Source organism: Jaculus jaculus, chromosome 4 (assembly GCF_020740685.1).
Source record: "Jaculus jaculus isolate mJacJac1 chromosome 4, mJacJac1.mat.Y.cur, whole genome shotgun sequence".
Lineage (NCBI taxonomy): Eukaryota > Metazoa > Chordata > Mammalia > Rodentia > Dipodidae > Jaculus > Jaculus jaculus.
Window position 1 is genome coordinate 112,769,006 of NC_059105.1, and position 25,360 is coordinate 112,794,365.

A 25,360-nucleotide genomic window follows, 5' to 3' on the forward strand; every position below is an offset into this window, starting at 1 on the left:
CAAAACAAAAGGCATAAAAATTGGAAAGGAAGAGGTCAAATTATTATTTGCAGATGATATATACATATGGGAACCTAAAGACTCTACCAGCAAATGGTTAGGGCTAGTAAACACTTTCAGCAAAGTAGCAGGAAAATTAACACACAGAAATCAGTAGCCTCCCTGTGTACCAAAAACAAACACGCCAAGGATTAAATTAGGGAAATACTTCTGTCCACAATTGCCTCAGAAATAAAGTATCTTGGAATAAACCTAACCAAGACAGTGAAGAATCTCAACAATAATAAAACACTCAAGAGAGAAATTGCATAAAGACACAGAAAGGTAGAAAGACACACCATGTTCATGGATTGGATGAATCAGTATTGTGAAGATGTCTCCATTACAAAAAGCAATCTACAGATTAAATACAATCCTCATCAAAATTACCATGTAATTCTTTAACTTTTTAATGATTTATTTGTTCTTATTTATTTGAGACAGAGAAAGGGAGAGAATGAGAGAGAGAGAGAGTGAGAATGGGCATGCCAGGGCCTCTAACTACTGCAAACCAACTCCAGACACATGCACCATCATGTGTATCTGGCTTACATGGGACCTGGAGAATCAAACCTGGATCCTTAGGCTTTGTAGGCAAGCACCTTAACCACTAATTCATTTCTCCAAATTTCCAAAATTTCCCAAAATTCCAATATAATTTTTTACTAGAATAGACACCCCCCTCCCCCCCAAAAAATCCTAAAATTCATTTGGAAGCACATGTACACACACACACACACACACACACACACACACACACACACACACACACAACACCTCAAGTAGCCAAAGCAATTCTGAGAAACAAAAATAAGATTGGCTGTATCACCATATCTGATATTAAGATATACTACAGAGCCATAGCAACAAAAACAGCATGTTCCTGGCATAGAATAGAAACAGACACGCAGATAATGGAATGGAATAGAGGAAACAGATGTAAACCAAAGCAGCTGCAGACATCTGATTGACAAAAAATGCCAAGATTTTCACTTAAATAAATAACAACAAACAGCCTCTTTAAAAAAGGTGCTGGGGAAACAGAGTATGTGTATGTAGAAGGATAAAAACAGGTCCTTAATCTCTCTCCATGCACAAGAATCAAGTCCAAGTCTGAATGGATCAAAGACCTTAGTATCAGACCTGAAACTGCTAGAGGAAAAAGTAGGGGAAATATGTCAAGATATAGGCATATGCAATGACTCTGAATATAAACTGTCACTCAGGAAGTAAAAGCTTTTAAAAAGCTTTTGTACAACAAAATAAGTAGAATGAAGAGGCAATGTACAAAATGGGAGAAAATATTTGCTGGCTATATGTTTAACAGAAAATTAATATCTAGGATATACAAAAAAACTCAGGAAACTAAATAATAAGAACTCAAACAACCCAGTCCCCCACCCCCCAAAAAATGACCTCAGCTGGGCATGGTGGCACATCCCAGCACACGGGAGACAGAGGTAGGAGGATCACCGTGAGTTTGAGGCCACCCTGAGACCAACAACAGTGAATTCCAGGTCAGCCTGGGCTAGAGTCAGACCCCACCTTGTGAGAGAAAAAAGAAAGGAGAGTGGGAAATTAATCACTTATTTTTTTGCCATATCTTTTAAGTTACTTCTATTTCTGAGATGTTTTCTTAATGCAGTCTCTATTTGTTATACTGCAAAAGATATGGAGTTGAAATTTAGTTTTGTTTTAGAAATATTGCTAGTCTGTGGTCTTAGGTTCTTCAAATGTTATCTTTATTTAGAAATTAGAACTGGACTGTAACTGTGGGAAATGATTCAGTTATTATCAGGATCCTGAGACAGTTGCTTAATTTGTGGCAGTATTTGTGATGACTAAAATAGCATTTTCAGTTGTGTTCTAGAGTTAATTTTTAGCGCTTTTATAATTTTGTAATTACTCTTAATTGGTGTATGTTAAATAGCTACCAGATTTTGGACTCTCAGCAAAATCAGTAGAATGCTATTGCTTATTTTCTTAGCTATTGCCAACGGTCGCCAAGTAGAAAATTTTATGTATGAAGGAAAAAAATGTGTATGTTGGGCTGGAGAGATGGCTTAGTGGTTAAGCACTTGCCTGTGAAGCCTAAGGACCCCGGTTCGAGGCTCAATTCCCCAGGACCCACATTAGCCAGATGCACAAGGGGGTGCACGCATCTGGAGTTTGTCTGCAGTGGCTGGAGGCCCTGGCTCACCCATATTCATATTCTCTCTCTCTCTCTCTCTCTCTCTCTCTCTCTACCTGCCTCTTTCTCTGTCTGTCACTCTCAAATAAATAAAAATAATAAACAAAAAATTTTTTAAAAATGTATGTTAAAGTACATATACATTACTCTATAAAGGTATCTACAATTTTTGCTGTTAATTTCATAATTATGTAGATATTACCACTTTTTCACTGTATGAGATGAAAATATCCTCCTAAAGTCAAATGTTGGAATATTAGATATATTTGGGATTTTTTAGGGGCCTTTCTGTGATCATAATGAGTGGGAATAGGTGTGGATGACCATGAACCCCTTTTGGAATATTGCTTTTACCCATCAATCACAGTACAATTTCTGAAACAAATGTTTAATTACTTACAAGTAACCTAAATCCTTTGTACTCAGTTAGATTGGAGACCTAAACTACTTTGTCCTTAACACCTGTTTAAACCTTACTCTTTAAAACAAAAATAATAAACTGATACTGGAATTTATGGCACAACAGTTAAGTTTTCAATGTATTTGAGAAATATTAATTTAAAAAATTAGATATTATTTGCAGTCCATTTTGTTTTGTAATCAAAGGTTGGTTTTTCAGGTTTAGAATCTTTTTGGCTCCACTGAGAATGTATTTTTCATGAATAAATGAGAGTAAATCAAAATGCTTTTTATAAATATGCAACTAACTCAAGCCTAGCATATTATGCTTCCTCCATTTCCAGATACCTTTTATACATTGTGGTGCTTAAATTTTCAGTAGCTTTCAAAGTATTTTCATTTTTATGTAATTTGTATAGCATACACAAATCATGAGAGATTTTTTTTTGTTTTGCCTTACCTGCTTGAGTTTCATGTGGATATATACCAGCTCAGCTCAGCTCAGCTCAGCCAGTAGCTAACACAAATACTAACTCATCTTGAAATTGGTCTGCCCCCCCCCATGGCCCCTTTAAGTTTACTACGTTTAGAAAGAAAAGATAATTTTTATTATACCTTAACACTAATACCCTAATCTCCTTATCCCAAATATAATGGCACCAGGAAATGAGATTAAGAGTTTTGTTGCTTTTACATGTAGTACACATTTAAATAAACCAAGTAAAACTCACACCTTAATTGAAGGTAAATGGCATTTGCCTTCATTCTACCCAGTTACTGGTCAGATCATACTTAATGTTTGATGTGCCAATGAGGGGATTTTGTGAAGGTTTGTTTCATGCATACACTCCACTTAAGTGTATGCTGCCTTATTCCTGTCAGGTCCAAGCTTTGTCATGCCTAAGCTCTTTTACACTGAATCTATGATGCAAAAATGTATTGATGTGCTATAAACTTATGCATAATAAACTAAGTTATGGCCTATTATAACCTGTAAAACATTTCTTGTAAATTACCTAATTTATTTTTCCACTTATATAGTTTCTTATGCAAATTCACAGAGTATTTGTTGTAGCCTGTTCTGTCAACAGTCCCATGCTTATTTCCTTAGTGCGTATCTGCATGAAAGAAACTTGGTTTCTCTTGTTTGTAGCTACCTTCAGAATCCCTGCCTTTTGTGCAGTTTGTTACTTTTTCTAATTTTTGATATTCTAAATCAATGTTAGAATCATGCCTTTTATATCCTACTTTCCGAATAAATTCTCTTACCTACTAAAAATCAAAAATGACCTGTAGAACTAAAAAAAAATGTTTTACATCCTTAGCCACCGTGGAAATGCAAATTAAAACCGTCCCGAGATTTTACCTCACTCCTGTCAGAATGGCTGCCATCAGGAAAACAAGTAGCAATAATCGCTGGTGAGGGTATGAGAATATAAAGATTCCTGCTTTCTTGGTGGGGATGTAAACTGGTACAGCCATTGTGGAAATCAGTGTGTAGGTTCCAGAGACACCTAAAACTAGATTTAACATATGACCCAGCTATACCATTTCTTGGCATATACCCTAAGGACTCTATTTATTACTTCTGAGACATTTGTTCATGTGTTTATTGCTTCTCTATTCACAGTAGCTACAAAATGGAACCAGTCTAGATACCCTTCAACTGATGAATGCATAATGAAGATATGGTACATTTATACAATGGAGTTTTATTCAACTGGAAAGAAAAATGAAATTATGAAACTTACATGGAAATGGAGAGTCTGAAAAGGATTTTACTAAGTGAGTTAACCCAGACCCAAAAAGCCAAATGCTGCATGTTTTCTCTCATATGTGGATCCCAGCTGCAAATGTTTAGATTTATATGTGAGTTGGAAATAAAAGTCAGTAGTAGAAGCCAGGAAGCTAGAAAGGGGCTGGGAGGAAGAGGGTAGGGGTATGGAAAGAGTATTGTGGATATGTAAGTAGAAGAACAGAATACTGGGGGTAGAATGATCTAGGTGAGATTAGGGTAAGGGATGAAAGAGAGGAGGGATGGGAGGAGGGTTAATCAAAATTTAAGATGCTATGAATAAGCCATATGGAAACCTACTTCTTTGCTAGCCAATAATATAAATGTTAAAAACAGAGAGAGAGGGCTGGAGAGATGGCTTAGCGGTTAAGCGCTTGCCTGTGAAGCCTAAGGACCCCGGTTCAAGGCTCGGTTCCCCAGGTCCCACGTTAGCCAGATGCACAAGGGGGCGCACGCGTATGGAGTTCGTTTGCAGAGGCTGGAAGCCCTGGAGTGCCCATTCTCTCTCTCCCCCTCTATCTGACTTTCTCTCTATGTCTGTCACTCTCAAATTAAAAAAAAATAAAAAAATAAAAAATAAAAAAAAAACAGAGAGAGAGATGGGCTGGCAAGATAGCTTAGCAGTTAAGACTCCCCAGATCTCATGTAAGCCAGATGCACAAGGTGACGCATGTGTAAGGTCCCACATGTCCACAAGGTGATGCACTCATCTGGAGTTCAACTGTAGTGGCTAGAGGCCTTGGTACACCAATTCTCTCTTGCGCGCACACACATAAAACAGAGAGAGAGCACGAAAAAGAGAATTTAGGCAGAAGTATCCTATTGAGGTAGGTAACGGTGTACCCAGAGGCCATAGATTGATATTAGAAAAATTTCTGTGCCAGGGTATGATACCTTTCAGTGAGTTGCTGACCAGTGAGGCCCCTATCCCTAAAACATTACAGGCAATTGCTAAGGTTTTTGGTTGCCCATCAGAACTAAATGGTAAAACAGTAGTTCTGAAGACTTCACATGCTTGGGCTGCAGGTCATGAGAAATCAAGCTGGAGCGAAGCTAGAAACCTTCTCCCTGATGACTAGCTGTCAGAATGCTGCATCCCTTTGAGAGAAAGAAGGCACCAATGGCGTTAAACATCAGTGGACCCTACAAACCTTACCGTTGGTCTTTACCAAGTATACCAACTGGTACAATAGTGGCATGTCTATTGGGGGGGGGGGGACCAACTGCTCTCTGCTTGGACTTAAGGCATTTTCCACAGGAAGGAATACATGTCTGGTACCGAAAACCTAATCAAAGAGCTTACCTGAGGAGGAATCCTTGGGGGAAACTATGACTGCTGTCTGGCAAAGTGGATATATTATGCCCATCACACTGCTCTCTAAACACTTATGCTTGTGCCCACATATTAATGCTATTCTTACTTTTGGTTAGAGGAGTTCCTCTTTTCAAATGGTAATGACCACTTGGGTGACTCAAAACTTACTGAGAGTGCTGAGAAAAAGTGACACTGGGGTATTCAGCACTAAGTGAGACATCTCTATCATACCCTCCAAGGCTCAGAGTCCATTGCTAAAGAGATGGCAGAAAGAATGTAAGAGCCAAAGGGAAGAGAAGACTGCTTGCAATGCTATCTTCCAGGCACAACATGGCCTTGATATTCATGATCTCATGTGCTTGATGCTACTTACATAATATCTTCCTAATAGGAAGAAAAAATGGTATTAAAATAGAAATGAGACTAATTGAAAAGAAGAAGGAATTCAATGGATGGTGAATTTGGAAGGAGGAAAAAGATAGGGGTAGTGGGAGAGAATAATCATGGCTTATTATATGGAAATTGTCAATAAAAAGTTTTAAAAACAGAGTTATCATAGATTTGTGACAAAATGCAAACCAAAATATAATGGAGTGGTATATTTAAATGTTGAAAGGAAGGAAAAGTGACTTTAATTGCTGTAAATAAACCTGAATTTATACTTAAAAAGAAAAATATTGTGTAACATTCACCTGGAAACATAAGGAGGGCTTCTGATAGCAACTCAATGAACAGCATTCATTCTACTTCCTATGTCACCACTCACTTATGAACAGTCATAAAAGACTGGGGGTCCTGTGAATGATGCCAACAGGTCACAAGGAGGTCCAACCCATACCTTTGTAATATTGCCCAACCAAAAAAATAACATGTCAAGTAACTAATATTAATCTTAAACAATAAAGTTCAAAACAAAAAAAAAAAAAGGAAGAGAGGGAGGGGGGCAGGAAGGGGGGAGGCTGGCCAGTCTGTTGGGCTTGCCTCAAATAAAAGGGAAGATAGAAGGGCAGAGGGAAGGGAAGAAGAAGGAAGGGGCTGGAGAGATGGCTTAGCAGTTAAGGCAAAGAACCCTGGTTCAATTCCCCAGGACCCACATAAACCAGATGCGCAAAGAGACGTATGCTCTTGGAATTCATTTGCAGTAGGCTAGAGGCCCTGCTATGCCCATTCTCTCTCTCTCTCTCTCCCTCTCCCTCTCCCTCTCCCTCCCTCTCTCTCTCTCTCTCTCTCTCTCTCTCTCTCTCTCTCTCGTACATAAATAAATAATAAATAAATAAGTAAATAAAAAATTTTAAAAAAGAAAAGAAACCCAAAATCTACAACACTCAGTAAATAACAAAACTATATAATCTTAGCATCAAAATTTTACCGTCCACAATGTATATATGCCTGTCTACTCTATGAACTCTATAGTTTATAGCTGACCACATAACAATTCAAAAAAACCTTTCTGTCAGCTCTCATGGTCTGCCTCCCTCTATCTCTGGACTCCTGTCTGCCATCCCTGCTATAGGGCCACTGCCAGCTCTGCAGCAGCACTAAGCTTTTCCACCAAAGGTTGGCTGCAGGGAGGCCCACAAAACCCAAAGGACTATAGCCTCACTAGCTAACTTGCCTTCTTCAGGTCTGTTTCTTCCCCATTTGTCATGATGTATGTATGCATCCAGAGTCATGACTTAAGGTCACTCTTTTTTGGCTTAAGCGATTTCTATATCAGAGGGAGAAGCTAAGAGCAGCACTCATCATTCTGTCTTTGCCTCCCTGCTTTGCCAGAGGGCCCCTAACAAAGCATGTTGCTTCAGACACTAGTGGCAAACTCCATGAAACTCCCCCCAGTACAAGTAAGAAAAGAATACTATGTATACTGAATACTGTTGCTTAAAACCCTGAAAGCAGATCTCACCAAACAATGGCAAAAGGAAGCACAGTTTCAATGAGAATGTGATGAGAAAAATCTATTTCTGTGCCTCACATTGGCTCAATCTCTGTGCTCATATTCATTGGAGCTCTTGTTTGTACACTGACATGGTGAGTCAGATAAAGGCCACCTGATGAAGTGTTATCAATAAAAAGGAATAAAGAGAACATTTGCTCCTGGGAATGAAACTATCAAGGTCCAGATGATTTATCTCCTATCTGAACAACAAAACATGTCAGAGTTTGAAGGGCAGTGAAGCCTGAGAGAATGCCCCAGCTTACACCCTTGGGAGAGAGTCAAGATGGCACTCAAGGGACAGCAGACTCAAATGGGGCCAGAGGAACCTATGGATTAAGGAGAAGCTAAGAGTCAGAGAGGACACTGCAACCACAAGAACAGGATAGCTATCCAGGAAGAGAGAGCTGCCCAGAAAGCAAACCATAGAAATCTAGATCCTTCTGGAGGATTCAGAGGTGTACCAGCAATAGCCCCATCAGGGAAGACAGTAAATAAGGAGAAGAACGTAGTCTTGAAAGGACTCTGAGCACAGGGTTAGGAATAATGCATACTATGCATAATAAAAAATTGGATCAAAGTACTTTTGAGTAAAACACTGAGGGAAAAGACATCATCTCAATAGTGGGGACAAAATTAGGCCTGGACTAAATGCTGATTTGCTCCAATATTTTTTAAGTCAAAAATTTTCTAAGTAACACTAACTGCATCCAATAACCAAGGTTAGGAATATATACAAGGTAAAACTCCTAATGCCTGGCATCTACCTAGAAATTTCCAGGCATGCAAAGAAGCAAGAACTCATACCCACAGATGAACAAGAGCATACGCAACCAACAACCAGCTATTACTCTGTTGGTAGTAATTATTCTGGTGGACAGGAACTTGCTCATAAAAGAGCATGAAACCCAGTTATTTTATATGGTCCACTAATGATTTTTTGCTTTGTTCACTGGGATAAGTCTCATTATGTAGCCTATGCTGGCCAGCAAGTCACAATCTTCCTGACCTTGGCCTCCTGATTGGTGGGATCACAGGTGTGTAAAGCACTATGGGGTATTCAAGAGTTCTAAAAGATATACTACAATTTAGAAATGTACTCAATAAAATCATTATGTAAAGTCATATCATTTTTATCAAGTTATTATTAAAATAATTTTTGTTCAATCTTTAATTGTGCAAGCCAAGTTGCTGGTTCATGTCTGGATCAAATGAATAGATTCCTATAATCCCAACACTGAGGTATAAAATCAGATTCTGGAGTTTCACAAGCCAGCTGGACTGGACAAACTGGTAAGCTCCAAGATCAGCAAGAGACCCTGCCTCAAAGAGTAAGGTGGGAAGAGCTAGGAAGATGGCTCAACAGGCAGCACTACACAAGCATGAGGATCTACCCATGTAAAAAGCTGGGTGTGGCTGCACACCATGCAAACACAGCACTGAAAGACACAGACAGGAAGACTGCTAGGGCTTGCTGGTCAGTCAGACTAACCAAAACCCAGAAAACTCCAGGCTCAGTGACAGATGCTGTTTGGGGGAAATAAAATGGAAGACCAATAGAAAGCAGTTGTGTTCTCTGGCTTCCACACATGTGTACAAGGGGCTTACACATCTGTGTACACACAACACATACCCCTCTGGCCTCCACACATATGTACTCTTATAGCTGTGCACAAACAACTGCACACATCTGCACATATATATGAAAACTTATTAGGTCCCATTGAAACAATTACATAACTTAGTGATTCTGTTTAAAAAATTTTCTTAATTCTAACCTTAAAAATATCAGTGATCAAGCAAAGACCACTGACACACACACACATATACATATGTATATATCTCCATCCTGGTTTTACCTTCACTTTTCTCTTTTGTTTTCCATTTCTCACCTTAAACTATATAAATTCCTGCTTATATTTATAACACATTTATGATATACCGCAACAGGTAAGTGACAAAGGAAAGAGAAATAAAACAATCCTCTTCAGAAAACATCTTTCAATATCATGATGTTAAACCGAAACAAGCTATACTTTTTCACTGACTCTTGATCCTCCCAGGATAACAGAAATATGCTTGCTATACAACAAGGGAACATGCTCACATTTAGTGAGTGTGCACACTCTATCTTGTTAAATTCAAGTATTTTTCTTCTCTCTGGACAGTGTGTGTGCCTAAAAAGGGCACCCTTCTTTCTAAATCAGCAGTGTCCATTCAAATACAACTGAGGAATATCTGACTACTACTTCACATACTTGGAAAACCAACCCTTCAGGGAACTGTGATTTCTAAAAAGTGACTTAAGTCCACACACTTAGGAAAAACACAAAACAGAACCAAGAAATTCTATTTCCAGGCAGACATCCTTCTTTAGGAAAATTCAGGAGCCAAATTTGGACATGAGCATTCGTTTGGAATCATCATAATATATATACTCACATTCTCAATAGTAAGAACTGGGAAGATAGCTCAGCAGTTCAAGGGACTTGCTTGCAAAGCCTGGGTTTGGGTCCCTAACACATATATAAAGACAGACACAAAAAGTAGCAACATATACATCTGGAGTTTCTCTGCAATAAATAAAAATAAGTACGGGGGGGGGGGGTGCTGAGGCGATGGCTCGGTAGCTAAAGGCACTTATATGCAAAGCCTACTAGCCCAAGTATGATTCTCCAATACCCATGTAAAGACAGATATATAAGCATGTATGTCGACTTTATGTATCTAGAGTTTGTCTGAAGCAGCAAAAGGTCCTGGTATGCCTATACTCTTTTTTTTCCTCTCAAATAAGTAAAAATATCAAAAATGGAATGTGAGTTAGCAGGTATATAGTCTACTCTGTCTTATTACTTCTTAAATCTGTGAGAATCATTCCTTAGTACTTGGCATGTAGGAAAATTACAGAATGGTGTCAGCAATAATGTCTTCAATAATCAAACATCACTTTGTTTTTCCATTGCAACTAGAAAAGTAACTTAAAATGTCTTTCCTCTACTAAGAAACATATCTAGTCATTTGAAGAGAGGCAATTAGAGAAGTCCAAAATAAAAACTTTCAAAGTATTATTTCAAAGTTTCAGTAGAATTTTACACATTTGTCAAGCCCATTTCATCCTACAGAGCCAACATCTGCACTATACTAAGTCACACAAGCTGGCAACAAAACCAAAGGGGGAAGTTTTGCTCCAAGCCAAACGAAGACACTAGCCACTATGAAAGTGGTCCTCTTTAGGAAAGTCTGGTCAAATGAGCAGAATCAACATCTACTACAAAAAAAGTTCTGGAAAGATAGACTTATTCTTGTTTATCTCAGTATCCTACACAGGACCATCCACACAAAAGAGTCTCCTGCATACATCGATGCTGTGTTCAGCTCAGGTTCCTTACATGCAGGACAGAGACAGTGATACCTGGTTGAACCCTCATTCATTTATAGCAAGTGAAACACAACCCAGGCTAGTGAATGATAAAATTAAGTAACATGCAAAGATCTTCACAGTACCTAGCACAAGCCAAGTCTGCATTATAATCTTTAGAAAATAAACTATAATTGTTTGGCTTTAATAAATTAAGCAGTTAATATAATCATAAATACAATAATGCCCTTGAAATAGCCTTTTATGTAAAAGCCAACCCTGCTGAACTTAAAGATGACTTGATACCCTGACATCAGCCGGCAGACAGGCAATTCACACAACAGCTTATCAACTTACTGCTACAATGGCATAAGAGGTCTGAGGAAGGATGTTACAGACCAAAATGGTCAGTATCAATACCAATTATCTTCTCCCCAAATGCTAGTTAGGATAGATCTATTACTAACAAAAACTGACAACTTTAGTCCAACAATACATAGATACTAGAACAACTGGTAAGGAAAGTAACTAACTAATTACATTTTGTATGTTGTTGATTAGAAATAAGACAACCAATTGACTTCCGGTTAAGATGGCAGCGTAGGTACCACGCCAAAGCAGTCTGGGGGTGGGGGGGACCAAAAAAACTCAGCAAAATACACACTTTTATTAAAAAGTGAGGTATATAGGAAATTGAAAGGGCAGTGGAGAAGTAGAAGAGATCCAGAGCATCCAGAGCCCACACAGGCTGGGAAAAGCAGCCCCGTCAGGACCACAACTGCGGCAACGGTGGCGCACCAGAAAGCCGCCAGGCTCGGCTGGAGCTGCAGGAAAAACCAGGTGAGGGGAGCATCCACCCACACTGGAGCTCTCCACAACACAAGAAACGTGAAGGGACAGCAGCACTGAACAACGGAGGAGCAGATCACAAGTTAGAAGAACAAGTGGAACAGAGAGAGAACTAGAAAAGCTGTGGCTCCCTCCCCTCCCCCACCGCCTGTGCCCCGCTCCAGGGAACAGAGCAGTGGTCCCGGGAACCGGCCATGCCAACTTGAGCCGACTGCGGGGCCCAAGCAGGAGCAGAGTCCGGCAGCAACGTCAGCATCTCCAGCACCAGCAACAGTGGCCCCAGCAGCAGCGGCAGCTCCAGAAGTGGCAGCTACAGCAGCAGCAGCAGTGGATCCAGCAGCAACAGCTTCAGCAGCAGCAGCAACAGATCCAGCAGTGCCAGCTTCAGCAACAGCAGTAGCAGTTCCAGCAGCGGGAGTGCCATTCTGCAGGGCCACAGTGGCAAGGCTCAGTTTGCCCCACATGAAAAGCCAGTGCCCAGCTCCAGAAACCAGAACAGCAGCCCAATGACCCAGCCAGCAACTTGACAGAAACCAAAATCATCCAAGGTAACTGGGATTGCACCAGGGAAGGGACTCACTTGGTCACGAGCTGACTTGGATCCCTCAACAGACCAGAAATCTTAACTTCTTTGTTGATAGAGGATCTGGTTGTTATAATAACTACTCTTGCATTAATACTCGGTGTGTTTTTGATTAAATGTGTACACTGTTTAGTTAAATTTTAGAATCTACCTGTAGGGCTGGAGAGATGGCTTAGCGGTTAAGCGCTTGCCCGTGAAGCCTAAGGACCTCGGTTCGAGGCTCGGTTCCCCAGGTCCCACGTTAGCCAGATACACAAGGGGCGCACGCGTCTGGAGTTCGTTTGCAGAGGCTGGAAGCCCTGGCACGCCCATTCTCTCTCCCTCTATCTGTCTTTCTCTCTGTCTCTGTTGCTCACAAATAAATAAATAAAAATTAAAAAAAAAAAAAGAATAGAATCTACCTGTATTTTATTCCACTCAGCCTACTTGAATACTCCCATAGCAGGGAAATTCAAACCCTAGGAACACCTTTGTAGATACTCTGAGAGTCTAAAGAACCACACCTAACACCTTAACTCCTAACCTGAACATATATAACATCAAATCAATTGATACAGGTAAGAGTACCCAGCTAGCTAGAAAATCCAAGCATTAACTTAATCCAAGATGCAAAAACATATAACACAAGAAACAATAAAAACCAAGACAATATAAATCCAGCAAAAAGTATTAATTCATCAGAAATGACCTCCAGTAAGAATAAGTTAGAAGAAATGCCTGAGAAAGATTTCAAAAGAATGATTGTAAATATGTTCTAAGAAGTCAAAGAACAAATCAAAGGAATCAAAGAATAAATCAAAGGAATCAAAGAGGAAATGAAAGAAGATGCAGGAAACCAATTAAATGAAATAAAGGCAATACAAGACATAAATAAGGAAAAAGAAACAATAAAGAAAACCTAGTCAGAATTACTACCAATGAAGAACACAGTTAATGAAATAAAAAACTAAGTAGAAAATCTCACCAGCAGAATAGATGAAGAAGACAGAGTATCTAAGCTAGAAGACCAGGTGGCAGATCTAATACAGTCCAACAAAGAGAAAGACAAACTTATAGAAATGTATGAGTGGGATTTTCAAGATATTCAGGACACTATGAAAAGATCAAATATAAGAATTCAGGGCATAGTAGAAGGAGAAGAAAACTTCCCCCAAATTGGGAAAGAGGTGCCAAAGCAGATACAGGAAGCCTTTAGAACCCCAGCCAGACAAAACCTGGAAAGAAGCCTTCCTCGCCTTATTATATTCAAACCACAAAACAAACAAACAAACCAAAGAAAAAATATTGAAAGCAGTTAGAGAGAAAAATCAAGTTACCTACAAAAGCAAGCCCATCAGGATAACAGCAGATTATTCAACACAAACTTTAAAAGCAAGAAGGGCGTAGAGTGATATATTCCAAGTCCTGAAAGATAACAACTGTCAACCAAGGTTACTTTATCCTGCAAAGCTATCCATTCAAATAGATGGAGAAATAAGGATATTCCATAAAAAAAGCAGGTTAAAGAAGTATTTGAAGACAAAACCAGCTCTACAGAAAATACTTGATAGAATCCTCCATGCTGAAGAAAAGGAAAAGCACACATCTAAGGAACCTAGAACACACAAGCAATACTCAAATACTAGTTAACACAAGAGAGCAAAGGTAGAACCGGAACCACAAAAAAAAAAAAAAAAAAGGCAAACATAAATACACACCTTTCAATAATATTTCTTAATATCAACGGCCTCAATGCCCCAACCAAAAGATAGGTTTGCAGACTGGGTTAAAAAGCAGGATCCTACAATTTGTTGTCTCCAAGAAACTCACCTTTCTACAAAGGATGGACATTATCTTAGGGTGAAAGGTTGGAAAACAGTGTTTCAAGCAAATGCACCTAGAAAACAAGCAAGGGTTGCCATCCTAATATCTGACAAGGTAGACTTCAGTCCAACATTAGTCAAGAAAGATAAGGAAGGTCACTTTATATTGATTAAGGGAACACTCCAACAGAAGACATTACAATCCTAAACATATATGCACCTAACAAGGGGGCTCCCAAATTCATCAAATAAACACTATTAGAACCAAGGTCACAGATAACACCAAACACAGTGGTGGTGGGGGACTTTAACACCCCAATCTCATCAATTGAGAGGTCATCCTGGGAAAAAATAAACAGAGAGGCATCTGGACTAAATGAGGTCATAGAAGTAACGGACTTAACAGATATATACAGGACATTTCATCCAAATGCTGCAGAATATACATTCTTTCCAGCAGCACATGGAACATGCTCTAAAATAGACCATATATTAGGACACAAAGCAAATCTTAACAAATTCAGGAAAATTGAAATAACTCTTTGCATTCTATCTGACCACAATGGAATTTAAACTACAAATCAGTAGCAAGAAAGACTATAGAACATACACAAAATCATGGAAACTAAACGATACACTACTAAATGATGAATGGGTCAATGAAGAAATCAAGAAATAAATCAAAAAATTTATAGAGTCAAACGATAATGAGAACACAACATACCAAAATCTCTGGGACACATTGAAGACAATTCTAAGAGGTAAATTTATAGCCTTAAGTGTCTATATTAAGAAATTAGAAAGATAGCAAGTAAACGACCTAATGCTTCACCTTAAAGCCTTGGGAATAGAACAAAGCAAACCAAGAATCAGTAGACGGGAAGAAATAATAAAGATTAGGGCAGAAATTAATGAAATAGAAACAAAAAAAAAAAATCCAAACAATTAATGAAACAAAGAGTTGTTTCTCTGAAGGGATAAACAAGATCGATTAAACCCTTAGCAAATCTGACCAAAAGAAAGAGAGAAGAGACACAAATTAATAAAATCAGAGATGAACAAGGTAACATCACAACAGATTCCAGAGAAATTCAAAAACTCATAGGGACATACTATAAAAGCATATACTCCACAAAGTATGAAAATCTGAAAGAAATGGGTGATTTCCTTGATTTATATGACCTACCTAAATTAAATAAAGATGAGATTAATCACTTAAATAGACCTATAACAAGCATGGAGATCTGAATACTTATCAATAATCTCCCAACTATAAAAAGCCCAGGCCCAGATGGATTCACTGCTGAATTTTACCAGACCTTCAAGGAAGAGCTAACACCATTGCTTCTTAAGCTTTTCCAGGACATAGAAAAAAAAAGGAATTCTACCAAACTCTTTCTATGAGGCCAGCATCACACTGATACCAAAACCAGGCAAAGATAGAACAAAAAAAGAAAATTACAGACCAATCTCCCTCATGAACATAGATGCAAAAATTCTCAACAAAATATTGGCAAACAGAATACAAGAATATACCAAAAAGATCATTCACCCTGACCAACTAGGCTTTATCCCAGAGATGCAGGGATGGTTCAATACACGCAAATATATAAATGTAATACATTATATAAATGGGTTGTAGGACAAAATTCACATGATCATCTTATTAGACGTAGAGAATGCATTCAACAAAATCTAACATCCCTTCATGATAAAAGTCCTATAGAGACTGGGAATAAAAGGAACATATCTCAATATAATAAAGGCTATTTATAACAAGCCTACAGCCAACATATTACTAAATGGGGAAAAACTGGAAGCTTTTCCACTAAAATCAGGAACAAGACAAGGGTGTCCACTGTCCCCAATTTTATTTACTATAATTCTGGAAGTCTTAGCCATAGTAATAAAGTAAGAGATACACATAAAAGGGATACAAACTGGAAAGGAAGAGATCAAATTATCATTATCTGCAGATGACATGATTCTATATATAAAGGATCCTAAAGACTCTACTAGCAAACTGTTAGAGCTGATCAAAACCTACAGCCATGTAGCAGAATACAAAATAAATACACAGAAATCAGTAGCCTTCATATATGCTAACAACAAACACACAGAGGATGAAATCAGAGAATCCCTCCCATTCACAATTGCATCAAAAAATAAATAAATAAATAAATAAAGTACCTTGGAATAAACCTAACCAAGGAAGTAAAGAATCTATACAATGAGAACTTTAAAACACTCAAGAGAGAAATTGCAGAAGACACTAGAAAGTGGAGAAACATCCCTTGTTCCTGGATTGGAAGAATCAATATTGTGAAAATGGCAATCTTACCAAAAGCAATCTACACATTTAATGCAATCCCTATCAAAATTCCAAAGGCATTCTTCATGGAAATAGAAAAAACAATCCAAAAAATTCATTTGGAATCACAAAAAAAAAACCTCGAATATCTAAAATAATACTGAGCAACAAAAATAAGGCTGGTGGTATCACCATACCTGATTTTAACCTATACTACAGAGCCATAGTAACAAAAACAGAATGGTACTGGCACCAAAACAGACATGTAGATCAGTGGAACAGAACAGAGGACCCAGATGTAAGTCCAGATAGCTACAGCCACCCAATATTCGATAAAAATGCCAAAAATACTCATTGGAGAAAAGACAGCCTCTTCAGAAAATGGTGTTGGGAAAACTGGATAAATATCTGTAGATGGATCAAAATGGAACCTTCTCTCTTTCCATGCACAAGAATTAAGTCCAAATGGATTAAAGACCTTAACATCAGACCTGAATCTCTGAAACTGCTAGAGGAAAAAGTAGGGGAAACCCTTCGACATATTGGTCTTGGCAAAGTCTTTCTGAATAAAACCCCAATTGCTCGGGCAATAAAACCACAGATTAATCACTGGGACCTCATGAAATTACGAAGATTTTGTACTGCAAGGGACACAGGGAAAAAAGCAAAGAGTCAATCTACAGAATGGGAAAAATTCTTCGCCAGCTATATATCTGATAGAGGATTAATATCTAGGATATACAAGGACTCAAAAAGTTAAATAATAAGGAATCAAACAAGCCAATCAAAAACTGGGCTATGGAGCTTAATAGAGCATTCTCAAAGGAAGAAACACGAATGGCATATAAGCATTGAAAAAAAATGTTCTACGTCCCTCCGCCTGTGCCCGCCTGGGAGTCCATTCATGTTGACTAACCACAGTCCGAGAATCCTCGGCTGCGGAGTCCTCTGCCCTGCCCCAAACCCAGCTTTCTATGCTTTGAAAACACTAAGAATCATGTCCCTGCATCAGTTTTTACTAGAGCCAACAACCTGCCATGCCTGGAACAGGGATCATACCCAGATTGCCCTTAGCCCCAATAATCACAAAGTGCACATCTACAAGAAGAATGGGAGCCAGTGGAAAAAAGCTCATGAGCTCAAGAAACATAACAGACGTATCACAGGTATTGACTGGGCTCCAAAGAGTGACCGCACCGTTACCTGTGGGGCTGACCGCAATGCCTCTGTCTGGAGTCAGAAAGATGGCACCTGGAAACCAACCCTGGTCATCCTAAGGATTAACTGCGCAGCTACTTTTGTAAAGTGGTCTCTCCTAGAGAACAAATTTGCTGTGGGAAGTGGAGCAAGGCTCATTTCTGTTTGTTACTTCGAGTCCCAAAATGACTGGTGGGTAAGCAAGCACATTAAGAAGCCCATTCGCTCCACAGTCCTCAGCTTAGCCTGGCACCCCAACAACGTTCTGCTGGCTGCAGGATCGTGTGACTTCAAATGCAGAGTGTTTTCTGCCTACATTAAAGAAGTGGATGAGAAACCTGCCAGCATGCCCTGGGGCAGCAAGATGCCTTTTGGTCAGCTGATGTCAGAGTTTGGTGTCAGTGGGACTAGTGGCTGGGTCCATGGGGTCAGCTTCTCTGCCAGTGGGAGCCGCCTGGCCTGGGTCAGCCATGACAGCACTGTGTCCGTAGCTGAAGCCTCGAGCAGTGGGCAGGTCTCCACTCTGAAAACTGAGTTCCTGCCATTCCTGAGTGTATTGTTTGTCTTGGAGAATAGTGTCATAGCTGCTAGCCACGACTCCTGCCCAATGCTCTTTAACTACGATGACCGTGGCTGCCTGACTTTTCTCTCCAAGCTAGACATTCCGAAACAGAGCATCCAGCACAACACGTCCGCCATGGAACGCTTCTGCAATATGGACAAGAAGGCCAAGACCGAGGACCGTAGCACAGCTTTGGAGACGCTGCACCAGAATAGCATCACTCAAGTATCTATTTATGAGGGGACAAGCAAGATTGTCACAAATTTTGCACCACTGGCATCGATGGAGCCATGACAGTTTGGGATTTCAAGACCCTAGAGTCTTCAATCCAGGGCCTCCGGATAATGTGAAGCCAAGTGAGCCTCCACCATCCCTCAGGAGGAATGGGGCTGACCACAGCCATGTTTAAGGTGTCGAAGATGCCAGCCCCAAGGAAACACTGTAAACCGGACCGCACAGATAGTATGTTCGTTTGAATATAATTGCTGAAAGTGTTGGTTTTAAAGGCAGCAGTGGTTTCTATTTTATTTTATTTCGTTTTATTTTTGCAATTTCATTCCATTCTTCAAAGCTTCTCTTTGAGTACTTTATTATGGAACTGTGTGTGTCTTAATGACTTAAAGGAAAGGGTGAGGGAAGTGTGTAAGTTGCCTGCTAGAAATTGAAATAAAAATCCTGAATGTGAAAAAGAAAATGTTCTATGTCACTAGTCATCAGGGAAATGCAGATTAAAACTACACTGGGATTCCATCTCACTCCTGTCAGATTGGCTACCATCATGAAAACAAATGATCATAAATGTAGGCAGGGATGTGGAAAAAGAGGAACCCTTCTACACTGCTGGTAGGAATGCAATCTGGTCCAGCCATTGTGGAAATCAGTGTGAAGGTTCCTAAAACAGCTAAAGATTGCAGCTATAGCACTCCTAGGTATATATCCGAAGGAATCATCTCATTTCCTTAGAAGTATGTGCTCAACCATGTTTATTGCTGCTCAATTTATAATAGCTGGGAAATGGAACCAGCCTAGATGTCCCTCAACTGATGAGTGGATAATGAAGATGTGGCACATTTATACAATGGAGTTCTACTCAGCGGTAAAGAAAAATGAAGGTATGAAATTTGCAGAAAAATGGATGGATCTGGAAAGGATTATACTAAGTGAGGTAACTCAGGCCCAGAAAGCCAAGTGCCACATGTTCTCCCTCATATGTGGATCCTAGCTACAGATGATTGGGCTTCTGTGTGAGAAGGAAAAAACACAGTAGCAGAGGCCAGTAAGTTAAAAAGGAGATATAAAGGGAAGAGAAAGGCAGAGTGGAGGGTACTTAATAGGTTGGTCTTGTGTATATGTAAGTAGAATGATTGAGATGGGGAGGGGATATGATACAGAATGGAATTTCAAAAGGGAAAGTGGGGGGAAGGGTATTACCATGGGATATTTTTTACAATCATGGAAAATGTTAATAAAAATTGTGAAAAGATAAAAAATTAAATTAAATTAAATTTTAAAAAAAGAAATAAAGACAACCCATTGCTAAGGGTGGTATTCCTCAAGAGCACTGCACTGGGGAACACAATGTCACCAAGGACTCTCACTCTGCTACAGTTCCCTTGAATGCATTCTGAGATACGTTGTAAACATATTACATCGCTGACAATATTGAGTACCGTGCATATTCTATCACAAAATACTTTTCTTTTTAATTGATTTTAAAAGATATACAAGACACTGTATAAAATGTAAATATTGCTACATATCATAATTAATAATTTTTCTCAGAAAATAAAACCCTAATTGCATATGGTGAAAGCCAGTAATACAGAATTAACATGATCCAATTTAAGCAGACACATAAAAATAAAACTTCCACAAATTTTGAAGGAACAAAATGGTGTTCTACAATCTTTAACCTTTTGCTTTAATGGTCGTATTAGCTTATGAAGTGCACAGCAAGAAAGCTGCATATAAATCCTTTAAAGAAAAGGAAAAATATAGATTTCTTCTTTAGATCACTAGAGGTAAGTGATTAGACTCTGCTTAGATATTAATCACTACATGGATACTTGGGGTAAATCTACCATACACAATTCTCAAAGCTGTGATGACATTTTAGTCTAAAACAGCTCACTAATTTGAGAATATGCTCCTTAATCCAGGCTTCCTCCCACTATTCTGGAGTCAAGGACACACAATGAGGAGGCAGACAAGAAGCAATGGGATTCTCACAGAGAAAGATCTTGGAGAAGGACCTCAGGAAGCTGTAGCTACTTTCTGTCTGCCAGCAGTCAAGTGATACCACTCCCTGAGGAACAGTCTTCCCTCTCCCAAGATGATCATCCCCTGGCACTCTGAATTACCATAAGGTATAGCACAAAGTGAGAATTTGCCTAGAGGTCTGCTGAGCTTGCCAAATCAGAACAATTGCTTTAGTGGCAGAAGTCTTACAAAAGACAAGGAACACACTTGTCAGAAACAGGACCACCAATGAGCCCGTAAATCACATTTAGAGTGCAGAGGAACTAGATTTTTGCTCCAAAGGAAGTAAACCCACTACCACCACCCCCTTTCTCTCTCTCACACACACACACAGTCTCTCAAATCATAACTACTTTCCCAAAAGCACATGCAAATTTAGAGAATAAAATTTAAACATATTAGCTTACATGCACAAATATGTCACCAAGGAAGACTGAGTCTTCCTTGAGCTATTGTACAGATAAGCAAACCTTCAATAGACTTGGAGAAAATCTTCACAAGCTGTACATCAGAAAGAATCTACCAAAAAAAAAAAAACAAACTCAAAAACTTAAAAAAAAAAAGAAAGAAAGAAAAACAGGGGCTGGAGAGATGACTCAGCAGATAAAGCACTTGCCTACCAAGCCTGAGGACATTGGTTTAATCCCCCCAGTATCCAAGTAAGCCAGATGCACAAGGCAGAGGAAGTATATGGAGCTTGTTTGCAGTGGCTAGAGGCCCTGGTGTGCTCTCTCTCAAATAAAAATAATTTTTTTTTAGTTTAACAACCCACTCAAAAAATGGGGTAGAGAATTGAACAAAGGGTTCTCAAAGTAAGAAATACAAATGGCCAGACTGGAGAGATGGCTTAGCAGTTAAGGAACTGCCTGCAAAGCCAAAGGACCCAGATTCAATTCCCCAAGACGCAGATAAGACAGATGCACAAGCTGACACATGCATCTGCAGTGCGTTTCCAATGGCTGGAGGCCCTGGCATTCCCATGCTCTCTTTCCCTCTCTCAAATAAAATGAATAAATAAAAGAAATACAAATGGCCAATAAATACCTGAAGAGTTAGTTGTTCAACATCTTTAGCCATCAGGGAAATGTAAATTAAAATGACTTGAGATTCCATCTCACTCCAGTCAGAATGGCTATCAACAAAAAAATCAAATGACAACAAATGCTGGTGAGGATGTGGGGAAAGAGGAACCCTCATCCACTGCTGGTAGGAGTGCAAACTTGTAGAGCCACTATGGAAATGAGTAAGGAGGCTCCTCAAAAATCTGACCTACCACTTGATCTAACTATACCACTTCTAGGCATATACCCTAAAGATTCTACTCTGTTGTTTTAGTATTTATTTATTTGAGAGAGTGATTGAGAAAGAGGCAGAAAGAGAGAGAGAACAGGTGCACCAGGTCCTCCAGCCACTGCATATAAACTCCAGATGCATGTGCCACCTTGTGCATCTGGCTTATGTGGGTGCTGGGGAATGGAACCCAGGTCCTTAGACTTCACAGGCAAGCACCTTAACCACTAAGGCATCTCTCTAGCCCAAGATTCTATTCTTTACTACAGAGATACTTGCTCATCCCTGTTTGTTACTGCTTCATTCACATTAGCTAGGAATTGGAAGCAGTCCAGATGCCCATCAACTAATGAATGGATAATGAAGATGTGGTACATATACACAATGGAATTCCACTCAGTGGTAAGGAAAAATAAAATAATGAAATTTGCAGGAAAATGGATGGGCTTTTGAAAAATCCTACTGAGAGGTTACACAGGCTCAGGAGGACAATGAATGCATGTTCTCTCTCATATGGGGTTTCAAATACAGAATAGCTTGATTTGTTTATAAGTTGTAGTAAGCATCTGTAGTGTTGGCAAGGAGCTAGAATGGGGCTAGGGAAGAATGGAAACAGGGGGATGAGAGTAGATGACACTTGACAGCAAATGGAGGGACATATACAGGGGGTGGACAGTTTTGGGGGAGAACGGGTAAGAGAGGGGGAATACATAAAACTAACGACAATGGTATGATAGAAACATTCTTCTTACTAAGAGAGAAGGGGTAGACAGTCCTGGTAGAAGTACCCCTGTACTGGGTGTGAAAAGATTAGCCCTAAAATCATAGGTAAATCCCAGTGCCAAAACCGTTAACCCCCACAGTGAGCTGTTGGTCAGGGAGGGCCAGGAGGTCCCCAGAACAATGCAGGCCATTGTCAAAGCACTTGGTTACCCACAGATATCACAGGACATCGAGATCCTCTGGAACTAAGAAGAAAGCCAGCCCCTGCCGGTTAGCCCTCATAATTCTGGACAGTGCTATAGGATCTTCTGGGGGTAATGGTTACCAACAGCATGAACAAGCAGAGAATCTTATAGACTACAAAATCAGTTAGCCAGAAAGAACACTGCTGGACATATCACAGTATCTTGCTTGAAGTTGTAATATAAAGCCATAGTGACAAAGACATGTTACTGACACAAAAATATACTTACTTATAGACCAATGGACAGACTAGAGGTCCTAGAAATAAACCCACACAGCTACTGACACATCATTTTTATTTATTCACTTTTAATTATTTTTATATACTTGAGGGTGGGGGGAGAATGGGCATGCCAGGGTCTATAGCCTCTGCAAACAAACTCCAGATGTGTGCACCCCTTGTGATCTGGCTAACATGGATACTGGGGAATCGAACCTGGGTCCTTTGGCTTTGCAGGCAAATGCCTTAGATACTAAGCCATCCCTCCAGCCCTTGACACCTAATTTTTTTTTTTCAAACATCACAATTTCATTGCTAATAAATGTAAAGATACCAAAAAAAAAAAAAAAGGAAGAAAGAAAGAAAAAAAGGAAATGTACTGCGTGTGGTGGCACATGCCATTAATCCCAGCAGAGGTAGGGGGATCGCCATGAGTTTGAGGCCACCCTGAGACTACATAGTGAATCGCAGGTCAGCTTGGGCTAGAGTGAGACCCTACCGTGAAAAAACAAGAGGAAATGCTTCTGGTCTCCACTGGGAAATTCAGGAGTGCAGCTAGTTTCATATGTAACCCATGGAGAATGCTGACTCCCCAGCTTCTCCCTCCTGCTAAGCAAGCATGAGGAGAATGCTTACAGGGCTTTGCAGGCTCCACTTCACTCTGTACGTCGGAGTGATCTGCAAGCTTGAGGAGAGTGCTCACAGGGCCTTGCAGTAACTAGGAGTGATCTGGGCTTGCAGAAGAAACCTGTGGGGCTTCAGTGCAGGCAAATGCCCTGCTCACCAAGCCATTCACCTCCGCCTGGGAGGAAGCCAGCAACTGGGGAGTCCAGGGAAGGAGCAGAATCTGGGCATCATGGGGCCCTTCCAGGTTCTTATGTTGACACCTAATTTTTGACAAAGGTGTCAAAAACATGTATTAGAAGAAAGACAGACTTCAACAAACAATACTGAAAAAAATGAATAGTTACCTATAAAGAACACAAAAAAGATTTATCGTTTATGAAAATCAATTCAAAATGGATCAAATGCCTTAACTTAAAACCTGAAATGCTACATTGCTGGAGGAAAACATAGGGAAACACTTCAAAATATAGGTATGGACAAAAACTTTCAAAGTAGAACATCAATAGGACAAGAAATAGCCCAAGAATTGACAAATGACATTACATGAAGTTTAAAAGCATCCATACATTAAAAGAAACTGTCAGAAGAGTGAACAGACATCCTAAGGAATAAAAGAAAATATTTGTCAGTTACACATCAGATGGGGTTTATCTAGAATATATAAAAAGCTAAAAATTAGCCAATATATGCCAGGTGTTGTGGCACAAGCCTTTAATGCCCCCACTGGGGAGGCAGAGGTAGGAGGATCACTGTGAGTTCAAGACCAGCCTGAGACTACATTGTGAATTCCAGGTCAACCTGGGCTAGAGAGACCCTACCTCAAATAAATAATAAAATTTCAGTCAACAAATAGGCTAATGAAACGAGAAGAAAGTTTCCAGAAGAAACACCAGTGACTAAGTACTTTCTAAAGTGTTCAATACTTTTGCCATAACCAAAATATGAATTAAAGCTATTTTGAGATTCCATTTAACCCTAGTCAAAATGGTTGCTGGAAATACGTGTGAGTCCACATAATACTAACAACATTCACACAACATTTATGCATATCACATATACAAAGAAAGTGGAAAGGAGGAAGGGAGGAAAGAAGTGAAGGAAAAAAGAGGGAAGGGAGGGCAGGGAGAGAATTAAAAACAACAAATGCTTATGAAGATGTGAGGAAAGAGGATCCCTTATTCACTGCAGGTAAAACTGTAACCATTACGGAAGTCAGTATAGAACTTTCTCAAAAAATTACAAATAGGGAGATGAACTCAGGCTTCTGGTTAAGATGGAGGCATAGGAACCACACCAAAGCAGCCTAGAGGAGAAAGAGTCAAAAAACAAACAAAAAACCTGCAAAATACACTCTTCTACTAAAAAGTGAGGTATGTAAGAAATTACCAATGGCAGCAGAGAAGTAGGAGAGATCCAGAGCATCCAGAGCCCAAACAGGCAGGCTCCAGCAGCAGCAGCAGTACCAGGTCCGTGGAGTGACAGCTGCAAGGCTTGGCTCCAGGCACAGGAAAAGCCAGGTGAGGGGATTTTCCACTCACACCGGAGCCTCTCCCAAACTCAGGAAATGTGAAGGGAGTACCACAGCGACCAACTGAAGAGCAGATCAGGAGGTACAGGATCATCACATGGATCAGCAGGAGAAGGAAGGCCAATATCCACAGCCT

General features: G+C 39.7%; 2 protein-coding genes across 51 annotated transcripts in view; one reads left to right on the forward strand and one right to left on the reverse strand.

Moving 5' to 3' along the window:
• Map4k4 (mitogen-activated protein kinase kinase kinase kinase 4) overlaps positions 1-25,360 on the reverse strand; it is a 223,178-nt gene that overhangs the window by 73,715 nt on the left and 124,103 nt on the right. The window lies entirely within an intron of this gene.
• Positions 17,557-18,682, forward strand: LOC101613863 (actin-related protein 2/3 complex subunit 1A-like). The gene has a single exon (XM_045147051.1). It carries the CDS (start codon positions 17,573-17,575, stop codon positions 18,626-18,628), a length of 1,056 nt encoding a protein of 351 aa, XP_045002986.1. The 5' UTR covers positions 17,557-17,572; the 3' UTR covers positions 18,629-18,682.